Here is a 14,175-nt window from a genome sequence, read left to right on the forward strand (position 1 = left end):
GTTCGTTCAAATAGTTGTCATTCAATGTTATAAAGAAAAAAAAAAAAAGAAAAAAAAATGACGTTTATCATAGTTTGACGTTTATCAAGTTACTTATAGAATAATAATATAAACACGTACACACAATATAATATATTATGTACGCTTTAAAATAAAGGATTTATACGAATTTAGAGAGAAAATTCCAAGTGAGTTCGCCGCGGCCGGTTCGCGCTGTCGGCCCGTGTCGATCGTATAAATACGAGTGGGACGGGCAATGCGCGTTTCATTCCCGCTCGCACAGTCGCGCCGCTCGCACCGCACGTCGTTCGTTCAGGTTCAGTTTCAGTACAATTCAATTATTAAGAAATGGCGCGTACCAAGCAGACCGCTCGCAAGTCCACCGGTGGTAAGGCACCGAGGAAGCAGCTCGCCACCAAGGCGGCCCGCAAGAGCGCACCGGCAACCGGTGGTGTCAAGAAGCCCCATCGTTACAGGCCCGGAACCGTAGCGCTCCGTGAGATTCGTCGTTACCAGAAGAGTACCGAGCTGTTGATCCGCAAGCTTCCGTTCCAGCGTTTGGTGCGTGAGATCGCTCAAGACTTCAAGACCGATCTCCGTTTCCAGAGCTCCGCTGTGATGGCCCTGCAGGAGGCCAGCGAGGCTTACCTCGTCGGTCTCTTCGAAGACACCAACCTTTGCGCCATCCACGCCAAGCGTGTCACCATCATGCCCAAGGATATACAGCTGGCGCGCAGGATCCGCGGAGAGCGCGCCTAAGTGCAGTCAGTACTATCGAGTACTGCAGTTGGCGTGTACAAGGCGGTGTGCGATATATTGTTGTATACACCTATTAAGTATACACTTGTATTGCCGCTCAGCCGAATACCAAAAAGGCCCTTTTCAGGGCCACACATGAGTCATATATTTTTGTAATAAAATATGTTTCTGCAACTAACATTAAAAAGTCAAACAAACTATTAATTAACACACACACAATATACCTACCTAATATCTAAATACTGCAAGTATGGTCCCCATATAAATATAATAAAATAAAATATAGCAGTTGCAACATGATATCATCATTCCTGTACAAGCTATAAAGATGCAGGCCTACACACAATATACATAAGTCCATCATATTTGACAAATTACAATATTTACTGGCGTGGTACATACAGCTACATATTATATAATATTACATATTATAATAGAGACAGTACATATAGGACGAAATATAGATCCTAAATACAAAATGGTCGAATTTCATTACCTACATTACTGTACTTATACATTTTTTTTTTTTTTTTTTTTTTTTTTTTTTTTTTTTTTTTTTTTTTTTTTTTTTTTTTTTTTTTTCTTTTTTTTTTTTTTCTTTTAACCAGACAGACACTCCTTAAATAATACTGATCGTGTATTGTATGCTTATAATAAATATAGATAGGTACCTACTGCTGAATGATGATAAAAATTATCAAAATCTAACAACCAATTTAATATAGGTACCTAAAATAATACTTTTTTTTTTCTTTTTTTTTTTTTTTTTTTAAATCAATATTATGATGTTGTACACTGCTAACCATATTATAGGCGGTGTGTTATAATATTAATAAATAAATATTATTTGATTAGTTTATATAATTAAGTAAATAGTTGAAATTTACGTTTTTTTTTTTTTAAATATATAATATCAACTAAAATGAGGCAGCAAGTCGCACACGGCCCGCCAAAACAAAACAAACCCTGCGCGTCCGAGTTCCGACCGACCTATCGACTAGCGAACGAGCGAGCTCGAGCGAGCGCCGCAACGCGTATATAAATGAGGGGCATGTACTGGCCCGTGCATCCCTACAAGCTAACCACTCAGACACCGATGCCCCGTCGCCTTATCAAGATAATCCAGTCGTTCCTGGAAAACCGGACTTACCGAGTAGCGGTTGAAGGAGCTCTCTCCCCGCCGAGACCAGCAGCTGCCGGAGTTCCTCAGGGCAGCTGCCTTTCGCCTGCGTTGTACGCCACGTACACGGACGACATACCGTCCCCAGAGGGGGCCCACCTCGCGCTGTACGCGGATGACGCGGCGTACGTGACGACGTCGCTGAATCCGTACCACGCCGCCGTCAAGATGCAGCGCGCCCTCGACCTCCTCCCCGCTTGGCTGTCGCAGTGGCGACTGTCCGTGAACGTGGGAAAGACGCAGGCAGTCTCCTTCTCGCGGAGGCTGATCGAGCCCCAGCCGCTACAACTCCTCGACCAGACCATCAATTGGGCCACCAAGGCCAAGTACCTGGGCGTCACTATTGACCGCCGCCTCTCCATGACGCCGCACGCCGAAAACGTGGTCGCACAGGTCCGCGCGGCCCGCGCCATACTTCGTCCAGTGCTCTCCTCACACCTCCCCACGAGAGTGAAGCTGGGTGTGTATAAGACCTACATACGCACCCGGCTCACCTACGCAGCACCTGCGTGGTATGCCCTCACGTACGAGAAGAGCCGGCGAGCTTTGCGCGTGCAACAGTCTCTTGCGCTGCGCACCATCGCCGGCGCCCCAAGGTACGTGAGGAATACCACCATCCAACGCGATCTCCGCGTCGAGAGCCTGGACGACTTCGTGCGCCGCCTCGCCGCCTCCATGTTCGCGCGTGCCGACGCGTCAAACCTGGCCCATATCCGGGACATAGCGCCATGGCACGCGCGGCCACCCGACCGCAAGAGGCTACCACGCGACCTGCTCGCGACCACGCAGGCGGAGGACGTCCCTCCGCGACCAGAGGCCGGCGGCCAAGCCCCAGGTGCGGCCCAGGTGGCCCGCACCCCGGACAACACAACGCCCGCCGCTTCCGCTGCGCCGCACTCACGACCGAGTGCGTCGCACGCAGCGGAGCCATCATCACCCGCTTGTCGCGCTCCCGTTGGGTCGAGCGCGACAGCCCCACCGGACTGACTCACCGTGCACCGGGCTCCCGCCGCCTGCATCGGCGGTAGAGCCCGGTGCAACACCGACAGGACGCGCCGCGCTCCCTCTAGGTCGAGCGCGGCGCCCACACACCGACCTGCGCTGGGCCCTCCGCCATCAAGGCGGCAAGCCCGGCGCCCCCGCTGCGCGATGCGGCAGCCACGCCCCGCCGCAGTTGCCCCTCTCCGCCTGCGAGGACGACCGCGTATATACTGCGATACGCGCCTCGTCCGCAGGAGACGGGGGCTCTCATCACGTCGGGGCGGTCTCGCCCCGCATCCCGCATACAATCCACATCACCGCCTCGGCCCTAAACGCAGGGAGTAAGGATCGATAAAGCCTCCCCCCTGGCTGGCGCCCCCTCGTTGGGCCTCCTATGGGGCAACCATAGGTCTCACCCGACGCGGGGGCGACCGCCGGGAGGAGTGAAGCTCGATCCCCAAACCTCGCGACCAGGGCCGTAGGCACTCGTCCGCCAAGGGGGAAATTCCCCCCACACTCAAACACCCGCCCCTAAGTTTAGGGGCGGCGAACAAAACACCCCAACAAGGGGACCTACCAGGTCCCGATGTTGGCTCCACGTGTCCCGTAAGGGGCACTGTGAAGACTTCAACGATGCCCGTGCATCCAGTCGTTCGCCAGCGCTCGCCCGTTGAACAACGTGCGCGCGTCACTTGTCTGTCTGCTCAACTCAACGTCACAACACTAAAGAACAAAGAAGATGACCGGCCGCGGAAAGGGAGGAAAAGGTCTGGGAAAGGGAGGAGCCAAGCGCCACAGGAAAGTGCTTCGCGATAACATCCAGGGTATCACGAAGCCCGCCATCCGTCGTCTCGCGCGCAGAGGCGGCGTCAAGCGTATCTCCGGTCTTATTTACGAGGAGACTCGCGGTGTGCTGAAGGTGTTCCTCGAGAACGTGATCCGCGACGCCGTCACATACACCGAGCACGCCAAGAGGAAGACCGTCACCGCCATGGACGTCGTCTACGCGCTGAAACGTCAAGGCCGCACCCTGTACGGTTTCGGCGGTTAAGCTGCTTCTGCTCGACGGACGACGACACACACACCCGTCCTCCAGCCGGCACTGTCGCAATTGCGCATCGCTCGTTGAGCGTACGCGTCATATGTGATAGCGCTAATAAAAAGGCCCTTTTCAGGGCCGCATACGATTCATATAAACTATTATAAAGTTTATGTTTCTATAATGAACACACGATAAGTCAAACTCTCATACTATACTACTATACTCATAGTATACTGTATACCTACTATACACGTACATAATAATAATAATATATGAATAAATTCACTTCACCTACTAACGCTAGAACGCAACGTACCGAGTAGTTTACTATAACATAATCATCAATATTATATGAAACGAATAGAGTATAATACACGTACGTAGGTAACCTACCTACCTGTATAATGTGTTATGATAAAATCATTGATACTGGTGTATCTCTCTGTCAACTTACTTATGTACAGCTACTACTTGTTTGAAGTTATGAGTGAGTATGTACATTATATTACAAAAATACAATATTTGTAACCAGAACACTGACTGACATACCTGGATCGTCTCTCTGCACTGCATTCGACTGCGTTTCTTCTTAGTTGATGCTACGTTGCGACGTCGAATGTCCTCAGGGCTCAGCCTCAGCCTCAGCCTCAGCCTCAGCTCAGCTGCTTACCGGTAACCTGAAATAGAAATATCCGTACAAATTACAAATAGGTACATAGTAATAAATAACATGCAAGCATTAATAATAGGTATTAAGATTAGAATTAAAATGTTTCGAGTAACATTTAAATAATAGAGAATATAAACAGTTTAACACTAACTAACGTAACTGTATGATAATTAAAATAATAATTGTCATATTGATATATTATGGTATGTGTACAATATGTCAACATCAAAGTAATGTTGTTGTTAAAACTTACATGTAATACATATTTAGACAAATCGAACTAAATAGAAAATTTTATGCATAATATTAATTAATTAATATTTGTGTGTGTGTTTAATATTGTGTTCAAGTAAGTGTTGTGTTGTTGGACACTGGTACATAATAATAATTAATAGCTGTAACTGAGAGCACTGCCTAAGGGAATGAATCTACTAAACTTACACGGGACACGGGTGTCTCCGTACCGTGTACGACGTGTGTGTACGTACGGCGAGAGATTGAGCGTGTGCATAACGTGATTATTCGTCTATTGGCATGTTGAATTGCATTATATGCACTTTCACATTGTTTAATATAGTATTTTGTAATTTTATATTAGTTTATTAAACGTTATACCACCAGGTCTGACTCGCCCGTCCTTAAGTGGTATAACGCTTTCGTGTTTTACGAAGGTTCACTTTTAATCGTCTAATACGTTCGACCAAAGTGTTAATACAAATGAAATGTTGATACGTTTCAAGCTCGATATCCTCCTTGTTGATTTATCGACCGTTTACAACTGAAACGTTGTGTTTTATAGAGAAAAATACATTTTGAAGTGAACGCGAGGTATGCCAAGTAGACAGTATGGATTATAATGGTGAGCGCCGGCTCGATCGTTCGTTTTATGCGATATCTATCGGTACCGGTAGATAGTCTCGTTCATTATGTATACGAAAATACAATAAACGAGTGTGGTTACATAACAAAAATATAATAAATTTGTATTTAATTAGATACGTGTTAGTGAAAAGTATGAAGTGTTCATACGAGAAATCGTCTCGCGACAGAATGGCCCTCGTTACGGTAAAGTCTCGAGGTAGCTAATCGGGTGGCAAGTTGCGTATAGTGGCGACATCTACTACGATAGTCGAAGTCTCAGATCGAACCTCTCTTTCACACTCGCGTGAACACGTTTGTTTGATCGTTCTCTCTCTCTCTCTCACTTACTTACTTACTCTCGCAATCAATCTATCAACAATCAACAATGGCCGATACAGCAGTCGCCGCCGAAGCTCCCGCTCCCGCTACACCAGCAAAGAAACAGGCAAGACAGGCGGGCGGCGCTAAGAAACCTAAGGCGAAGCCTACGCACCCGAAGACGTCCGAGATGGTGAACAACGCTATCAAGGAGATGAAGGAGCGCAGCGGATCCTCGCTGCAGGCGATCAAGAAGTACATCGCCGCTCAGTACAAGGTAGACGCCGAGAAGTTGGCGCCGTTCATCAGAAAATACCTGAAGAGCGCCGTCGAGTCCGGCGCGCTCATCCAGACCAAGGGCAAGGGCGCGTCCGGTTCGTTCAAGCTAGAGTCCAAGTCGGCCGCCGCCAAGAAGCCGAGCGCGAGCGCCGGTGCGGGCAAGGCAGCCGCCGGCAAGGGTGCAGCGGCAGCGTCGAAGGCCGGCAAGAAGGCGACCGCCTCCGCCGCCGGCGCCAAGAGCAAGAAGGCCGCAGCCGCGTCCGCGTCTGCCTCCGCATCGCCGTCCAAAGCCAAGGCTTCGGCCGCCGCGAAGGACAAGAAGGCCGCCGCCGCCGCGAAGAAGAAGCCCGCCGCCAAGAAGGCCGCCGCGCCCGCCAAGGCCAAGGGCGGCGCCGCACCCAAGGCTAAGAAGACCGCGAAGCCACCCACGAAGAAGCCGAAGGCGCCCAAGCCCAAGAAGGCCGCCGCTACGCCCAAGTCCAAGCCCGCCGCGAAGAAGGCAGCCGCAGCCAAGAAGTAAATATCACACACGCCGGCCGCAGCCAACGAGTGCGCGCGCTATACACGCGCGGGTGCGGTGCATGGTCGCGCTACACCGTCGTCGCGTCGTCGGTCCCGCCGCGCCGCCGCCGCAGCATCAGCAGCAGCAGCAGCAGCAGCGGCAGCGAGCGACCCGCCACCGGGTCGCCGTCGCAGCAGCCGCGAGCCTCACGGCGGCGTGCGTGACACACTCGCTCGCCACTACCAAAAACAGCCCTTTTCAGGGCTAACAATATATTCATGAATCATGTACAAACATACATATTCGTTTCTGATGCGTATACAGAAAGTCAAACAAACTAACCAACCAACTACTAACAAAACAATAAACTACCACAGCTATGTAACCAACCAACTAACTAACTAACTAACTAAGGTATATATAACACGAGAGAGATAATAACAACAATAATAATAATAATTGTATAGCTATGATACCGACGACGAATCAAACAATACACGAACCGACGACGTTACCTATGCCACCCTACATGACAATACATGTGAGTGGTTAACTCGTAACGTAACTATAATTTCAAAACACCTAGAATATCATACACTATAACTAGCTACTACATAATACCTATATACAGCTAACAGCTTATCTGAAATAAAAAACTCACCCAAAGCCGCCGAACACATACCTACGAAGCACACGATACGATGATATTATATCATTATAACGGCACACCGCAACACAAACACAAACACAAACACACCCTAGCTTCCCTAGGTCACTCGCGAGTACCTACCTAGATACTCGTAAATAATAAATGTATTAGCTCTAATCACATCGCGATGCACATTGCAATTTGCACGCGTACGTTACTCACTCACAATTCAAATTATTATAACTCTCAAGTGACATTAGTGACACTACGATATTGCAATTGCACCGACTACCTACACACCTACACGAGAAAAAAAAAAAAAAACACATTCATAAATATTTTATTAGTTACTGTCAAAATCAAACTGACAAGTGACGACGCCCGACTGCAGGACGAAAAAAAAAAATTTTTTTTTTTTTTCTTTATTTGTATTGATATTCTCATCATTATACTGAGCATATATATTATACATTATACATAAATCATAAATCTATAATTCATAAAATATAACGTGGAAATGGCGCGAAAGTGCCGCGCACGCGCAATAGCGGCGATTATCGTGTTGTTTTCTCGCCCGTTTCGTTCGTGAGCGTCGACTCCGCTCCCCGCCCGACGGTTGCGCGCCAGCGATCGCGTATATAATAAAATGCCCCTGCTGTTGGCGAGTCACTCTACAACGCTTACTCGCTGCGCGCGCACACGGTTTCAGCTGTGTGTGTACATACGTGTTTAACTTTGTTTTCAAATCTTCAATTTAATCTAACTCTTCAACATGTCGGGCCGCGGCAAAGGTGGCAAAGTCAAGGGAAAGGCAAAGTCTCGCTCCAACCGTGCCGGTCTTCAGTTCCCCGTCGGTCGTATCCACAGGCTCCTGCGTAACGGCAATTACGCCGAGCGCGTCGGTGCCGGTGCACCAGTGTACCTGGCCGCCGTCATGGAGTACTTGGCCGCTGAGGTTCTCGAGTTGGCCGGCAACGCAGCGAGGGACAACAAGAAGACCAGGATCATTCCCCGTCACCTTCAGTTGGCCATCCGCAACGACGAGGAGTTGAACAAACTGCTCTCCGGCGTGACCATCGCCCAAGGCGGTGTCCTGCCGAACATCCAGGCGGTCCTGCTGCCCAAGAAGACCGAGAAGAAGGCTTAAAACCACCGCCTACTCCTCCTCCTCACACCCGACGCACTTCGTGGGAAGATATAATGATACGTTGCTGTCGTACGACCAAGACGACGACGACGGCGGCGTGCATTTTTCTTACAAAAGGCCCTTTTCAGGGCCACAATATGAATCAAAGTCTATCTATTTATCATAATTATCCTATGATAATGAATGACTGTTTCTGTTGCAACATGAGTAAAAGTCAAACACACACAAAACAAACAACAACAGAGAAAAAAAAAAAAAAAAACCCCACGAACGAATAGATTTTTTAATAATTATATTATTAATTAATAAACGTAATAAGTATGATAATATATAGTATAAAAGTACAATACATTATATTATACTATATGGCAACAATTATTATTATATACGTCATCTTCCCAAATTCCACTATTTAATTTCATTACCAATACCGTAACTTCGATATAACCACAGATTACAAAAAAGCTCAAAAGTGCTAGATCACAGGGCCGTAAAACGGAATAACAAAAAAAAAAATATACGTCATCTCAGCCAGATTCAAATACTTACCAATGTTTTTTTTTTTTTCTTTTTTTTTTTTTTTTTTTTGCGTACCTATGTCAGTTGTAGTAGTAGCAGTTAGTTGTAGTTCATAATTATGAAATATCGATAACTCATTAAATAAATATTATCATATGGCATGTAGGTGCTGATTTAAATAAAAAAAAATAATAATAAATGCTTAATAGTGAGTACAGTTTAGTTTATCCACGTGTCAACAACGTATGTATTTATAATTACAAAATATGTACACTCTTATTATGGTATGTAAACACCGATACAATAAAATAATTAGGTTATAATATTTATTTCATCTATGTCAGTCGTTCGCAGAACGCAAATATATAAATAAATAAAAAATCTAACGATAAAGTTAATACATTTAATAAGTGAATAATATATGACGTATACCTATTAGATAAAACACAAACAAAACATACTTGGCTTAGCATTATATTATATTGTGAGAGTGTGTGAGTGTTTTTTTTTTTTTTTAATTTATTTTTTAATTTTTTTTTTTTTTTTAAACAGCCTTAGCCAGTATTCTGTACCGCGTCGATCGCCCCCCGCCCTTTCCGCGCTCCGCGATGTGTAGCTGCCGGGCGTGCGTCAGCACTGCGTCGAGCTTACAGAGACCGCATCGGAGCGCTCCTATTGGCCCGTCCGACGGCGCGCGCTCCCTTAGGTCGCCACCACCGCGCGGCGAGAGCGCCGATAAATAAGAGCGGCCTCTCTGCAATTTCGAACCACAATCCAACCGCTCACCGTGCCGCACGGATCGAATTTTGCGCTCTGTATTGTATTGTTGTGTGATTGTTGAATCGCCGCACCATGCCGCCCAAGACAAGTGGTAAGGCCGCCAAGAAATCCGGCAAGGCCCAAAAGAACATCTCCAAGACCGACAAGAAAAAGAAGAAGCACAAGAGGAAGGAGAGCTACGCCATCTACATCTACAAGGTGCTCAAGCAGGTCCACCCCGACACCGGTATCTCCTCGAAGGCTATGTCGATCATGAACTCTTTCGTTAACGACATCTTCGAACGCATCGCCGCCGAAGCGTCTCGTCTAGCCCACTACAACAAGAGGTCCACCATCACATCGAGGGAGGTGCAGACATCCGTGAGGCTCCTGCTGCCCGGCGAGCTCGCCAAGCACGCCGTCAGCGAGGGTACCAAAGCTGTCACCAAGTACACCAGCTCCAAGTGAGCTCAGCGTGTGCTTGCACTTGTACCGCCGCCACCGTTGCGCTCACCACATACACACCTACCTATGTGTTGCGCACAAACAAAAGGCCCTTTTCAGGGCCACAAATATTTTCATATACAATTTAACATACAAAATGTATGTTTCTGTTGATAAACATGTCAAAAGTCAAACAACAACAACAACAACAACAACAACAACATAAAAAAAAACCTATCTCCGTCACTCCCAGTCGCTATCCTTTACGATCTGCAACGATTAAATTTAATACACACAGAAAAATAGTAACACAATGGAATTATATTATTGACACAAAACAACAATACATATATTATTTATATAATATAAAGTATGATGATAATAAATATAATAATATATATAATGACACTTTGAAGCTCCACGACCAGAGTACTATACCCATATCGTACATAATAATATTGCCTGCCTAATATTATTTTAAGTACTTCAATAAAATTCAAATAGTTGTCATTCAATGTTATATGGGAAAAAAAAAGAAAAAAAAAAAAAAAGACGTTTATCATAGTTTGACGTTTATCAAGTTACTAAACTGCAAATAGTCGATGGAGAAATACAGTGATAGGTGTAATGTTTATAGGTGATGAACGGTATACAATATTATGTACTTAAATAAAATATTATAAATACTTACTTAAAAAAAAAACAACAAAAAAAAATAACGATAATTGTAAGAATAACATATAGGTATAACGCATTTTGTTTCATGTTTCGTTCGTTCAAATAGTTGTCATTCAATGTTATAAAGAAAAAAAAAAAAAGAAAAAAAAATGACGTTTATCATAGTTTGACGTTTATCAAGTCTTAGTTACTTATAGAATAATAATATAAACACGTACACACAATATAATATATTATGTACGCTTTAAAATAAAGGATTTATACGAATTTAGAGAGAAAATTCCAAGTGAGTTCGCCGCGGCCGGTTCGCGCTGTCGGCCCGTGTCGATCGTATAAATACGAGTGGGACGGGCAATGCGCGTTTCATTCCCGCTCGCACAGTCGCGCCGCTCGCACCGCACGTCGTTCGTTCAGGTTCAGTTTCAGTACAATTCAATTATTAAGAAATGGCGCGTACCAAGCAGACCGCTCGCAAGTCCACCGGTGGTAAGGCACCGAGGAAGCAGCTCGCCACCAAGGCGGCCCGCAAGAGCGCACCGGCAACCGGTGGTGTCAAGAAGCCCCATCGTTACAGGCCCGGAACCGTAGCGCTCCGTGAGATTCGTCGTTACCAGAAGAGTACCGAGCTGTTGATCCGCAAGCTTCCGTTCCAGCGTTTGGTGCGTGAGATCGCTCAAGACTTCAAGACCGATCTCCGTTTCCAGAGCTCCGCTGTGATGGCCCTGCAGGAGGCCAGCGAGGCTTACCTCGTCGGTCTCTTCGAAGACACCAACCTTTGCGCCATCCACGCCAAGCGTGTCACCATCATGCCCAAGGATATACAGCTGGCGCGCAGGATCCGCGGAGAGCGCGCCTAAGTGCAGTCAGTACTATCGAGTACTGCAGTTGGCGTGTACAAGGCGGTGTGCGATATATTGTTGTATACACCTATTAAGTATACACTTGTATTGCCGCTCAGCCGAATACCAAAAAGGCCCTTTTCAGGGCCACACATGAGTCATATATTTTTGTAATAAAATATGTTTCTGCAACTAACATTAAAAAGTCAAACAAACTATTAATTAACACACACACAATATACCTACCTAATATCTAAATACTGCAAGTATGGTCCCCATATAAATATAATAAAATAAAAATATATAGCAGTTGCAACATGATATCATCATTCCTGTACAAGCTATAAAGATGCAGGCCTACACACAATATACATAAGTCCATCATATTTGACAAATTACAATATTTACTGGCGTGGTACATACAGCTACATATTATATAATATTACATATTATAATAGAGACAGTACATATAGGACGAAATATAGATCCTAAATACAAAATGGTCGAATTTCATTACCTACATTACTGTACTTATACATTTTTTTTTTTTTTTTTTTTTTTTTTTTTTTCTTTTTCTTTTAACCAGACAGACACTCCTTAAATAATACTGATCGTGTATTGTATGCTTATAATAAATATAGATAGGTACCTACTGCTGAATGATGATAAAAATTATCAAAATCTAACAACCAATTTAATATAGGTACCTAAAATAATACTTTTTTTTTTCTTTTTTTTTTTTTTTTTAAATCAATATTATGATGTTGTACACTGCTAACCATATTATAGGCGGTGTGTTATAATATTAATAAATAAATATTATTTGATTAGTTTATATAATTAAGTAAATAGTTGAAATTTACGTTTTTTTTTTTTTAAATATATAATATCAACTAAAATGAGGCAGCAAGTCGCACACGGCCCGCCAAAACAAAACAAACCCTGCGCGTCCGAGTTCCGACCGACCTATCGACTAGCGAACGAGCGAGCTCGAGCGAGCGCCGCAACGCGTATATAAATGAGGGGCATGTACTGGCCCGTGCATCCAGTCGTTCGCCAGCGCTCGCCCGTTGAACAACGTGCGCGCGTCACTTGTCTGTCTGCTCAACTCAACGTCACAACACTAAAGAACAAAGAAGATGACCGGCCGCGGAAAGGGAGGAAAAGGTCTGGGAAAGGGAGGAGCCAAGCGCCACAGGAAAGTGCTTCGCGATAACATCCAGGGTATCACGAAGCCCGCCATCCGTCGTCTCGCGCGCAGAGGCGGCGTCAAGCGTATCTCCGGTCTTATTTACGAGGAGACTCGCGGTGTGCTGAAGGTGTTCCTCGAGAACGTGATCCGCGACGCCGTCACATACACCGAGCACGCCAAGAGGAAGACCGTCACCGCCATGGACGTCGTCTACGCGCTGAAACGTCAAGGCCGCACCCTGTACGGTTTCGGCGGTTAAGCTGCTTCTGCTCGACGGACGACGACACACACACCCGTCCTCCAGCCGGCACTGTCGCAATTGCGCATCGCTCGTTGAGCGTACGCGTCATATGTGATAGCGCTAATAAAAAGGCCCTTTTCAGGGCCGCATACGATTCATATAAACTATTATAAAGTTTATGTTTCTATAATGAACACACGATAAGTCAAACTCTCATACTATACTACTATACTCATAGTATACTGTATACCTACTATACACGTACATAATAATAATAATATATGAATAAATTCACTTCACCTACTAACGCTAGAACGCAACGTACCGAGTAGTTTACTATAACATAATCATCAATATTATATGAAACGAATAGAGTATAATACACGTACGTAGGTAACCTACCTACCTATATAATGTGTTATGATAAAATCATTGATACTGGTGTATCTCTCTGTCAACTTACTTATGTACAGCTACTACTTGTTTGAAGTTATGAGTGAGTATGTACATTATATTACAAAAATACAATATTTGTAACCAGAACACTGACTGACATACCTGGATCGTCTCTCTGCACTGCATTCGACTGCGTTTCTTCTTAGTTGATGCTACGTTGCGACGTCGAATGTCCTCAGGGCTCAGCCTCAGCCTCAGCCTCAGCCTCAGCTCAGCTGCTTACCGGTAACCTGAAATAGAAATATCCGTACAAATTACAAATAGGTACATAGTAATAAATAACATGCAAGCATTAATAATAGGTATTAAGATTAGAATTAAAATGTTTCGAGTAACATTTAAATAATAGAGAATATAAACAGTTTAACACTAACTAACGTAACTGTATGATAATTAAAATAATAATTGTCATATTGATATATTATGGTATGTGTACAATATGTCAACATCAAAGTAATGTTGTTGTTAAAACTTACATGTAATACATATTTAGACAAATCGAACTAAATAGAAAATTTTATGCATAATATTAATTAATTAATATTTGTGTGTGTGTTTAATATTGTGTTCAAGTAAGTGTTGTGTTGTTGGACACTGGTACATAATAATAATTAATAGCTGTAACTGAGAGCACTGCCTAAGGGAATGAATCTACTAAA

The 14,175-nt window shown here is 44.7% G+C and overlaps 7 protein-coding genes across 7 annotated transcripts; all 7 read left to right on the top strand.

Annotated features, from left to right (window-relative positions):
* The first annotated feature begins 282 nt into the window (after positions 1 to 282).
* Positions 283 to 898, top strand: LOC142985230 (histone H3). Its single transcript, XM_076133266.1, has one exon. The coding sequence runs from the start codon at positions 349 to 351 to the stop codon at positions 757 to 759; it is 411 nt and encodes a 136-aa protein (XP_075989381.1). The 5' UTR covers positions 283 to 348; the 3' UTR covers positions 760 to 898.
* A 2,655-nt stretch (positions 899 to 3,553) lies between these two features.
* On the top strand, positions 3,554 to 4,158 carry LOC142985224 (histone H4). Its single transcript, XM_076133260.1, has one exon. The coding sequence runs from the start codon at positions 3,660 to 3,662 to the stop codon at positions 3,969 to 3,971; it is 312 nt and encodes a 103-aa protein (XP_075989375.1). The 5' UTR covers positions 3,554 to 3,659; the 3' UTR covers positions 3,972 to 4,158.
* A 959-nt stretch (positions 4,159 to 5,117) lies between these two features.
* On the top strand, positions 5,118 to 6,744 carry LOC142985223 (uncharacterized). Its single transcript, XM_076133259.1, has one exon. It carries the CDS (start codon positions 5,879 to 5,881, stop codon positions 6,608 to 6,610), a length of 732 nt encoding a protein of 243 aa, XP_075989374.1. The 5' UTR covers positions 5,118 to 5,878; the 3' UTR covers positions 6,611 to 6,744.
* A 1,197-nt stretch (positions 6,745 to 7,941) lies between these two features.
* On the top strand, positions 7,942 to 8,515 carry LOC142985171 (histone H2A). Its single transcript, XM_076133181.1, has one exon. It carries the CDS (start codon positions 8,014 to 8,016, stop codon positions 8,386 to 8,388), a length of 375 nt encoding a protein of 124 aa, XP_075989296.1. The 5' UTR covers positions 7,942 to 8,013; the 3' UTR covers positions 8,389 to 8,515.
* An 882-nt stretch (positions 8,516 to 9,397) lies between these two features.
* Positions 9,398 to 10,438, top strand: LOC142985172 (histone H2B). The gene has a single exon (XM_076133183.1). It carries the CDS (start codon positions 9,760 to 9,762, stop codon positions 10,132 to 10,134), a length of 375 nt encoding a protein of 124 aa, XP_075989298.1. The 5' UTR covers positions 9,398 to 9,759; the 3' UTR covers positions 10,135 to 10,438.
* Positions 10,439 to 11,168: 730 nt separating this feature from the next.
* On the top strand, positions 11,169 to 11,784 carry LOC142985170 (histone H3). Its single transcript, XM_076133180.1, has one exon. It carries the CDS (start codon positions 11,235 to 11,237, stop codon positions 11,643 to 11,645), a length of 411 nt encoding a protein of 136 aa, XP_075989295.1. The 5' UTR covers positions 11,169 to 11,234; the 3' UTR covers positions 11,646 to 11,784.
* A 971-nt stretch (positions 11,785 to 12,755) lies between these two features.
* LOC142985050 (histone H4) lies at positions 12,756 to 13,269 on the top strand. Its single transcript, XM_076132967.1, has one exon. The coding sequence runs from the start codon at positions 12,767 to 12,769 to the stop codon at positions 13,076 to 13,078; it is 312 nt and encodes a 103-aa protein (XP_075989082.1). The 5' UTR covers positions 12,756 to 12,766; the 3' UTR covers positions 13,079 to 13,269.
* Positions 13,270 to 14,175: the final 906 nt, after the last annotated feature.

Source organism: Anticarsia gemmatalis, chromosome 29 (genome assembly GCF_050436995.1).
Source record: "Anticarsia gemmatalis isolate Benzon Research Colony breed Stoneville strain chromosome 29, ilAntGemm2 primary, whole genome shotgun sequence".
NCBI classification, from domain to species: domain Eukaryota; kingdom Metazoa; phylum Arthropoda; class Insecta; order Lepidoptera; family Erebidae; genus Anticarsia; species Anticarsia gemmatalis.

Excerpts from the sequence above, each read along its gene's own strand:
- LOC142985230 (XM_076133266.1), top strand. The coding sequence starts at position 349 with ATGGCGCGTACCAAGCAGACCGCTCGCAAGTCCACCGGTGGTAAGGCA.
- LOC142985224 (XM_076133260.1), top strand. The coding sequence starts at position 3,660 with ATGACCGGCCGCGGAAAGGGAGGAAAAGGTCTGGGAAAGGGAGGAGCC.
- LOC142985223 (XM_076133259.1), top strand. The coding sequence starts at position 5,879 with ATGGCCGATACAGCAGTCGCCGCCGAAGCTCCCGCTCCCGCTACACCA.
- LOC142985171 (XM_076133181.1), top strand. The coding sequence starts at position 8,014 with ATGTCGGGCCGCGGCAAAGGTGGCAAAGTCAAGGGAAAGGCAAAGTCT.
- LOC142985172 (XM_076133183.1), top strand. The coding sequence starts at position 9,760 with ATGCCGCCCAAGACAAGTGGTAAGGCCGCCAAGAAATCCGGCAAGGCC.
- LOC142985170 (XM_076133180.1), top strand. The coding sequence starts at position 11,235 with ATGGCGCGTACCAAGCAGACCGCTCGCAAGTCCACCGGTGGTAAGGCA.
- LOC142985050 (XM_076132967.1), top strand. The coding sequence starts at position 12,767 with ATGACCGGCCGCGGAAAGGGAGGAAAAGGTCTGGGAAAGGGAGGAGCC.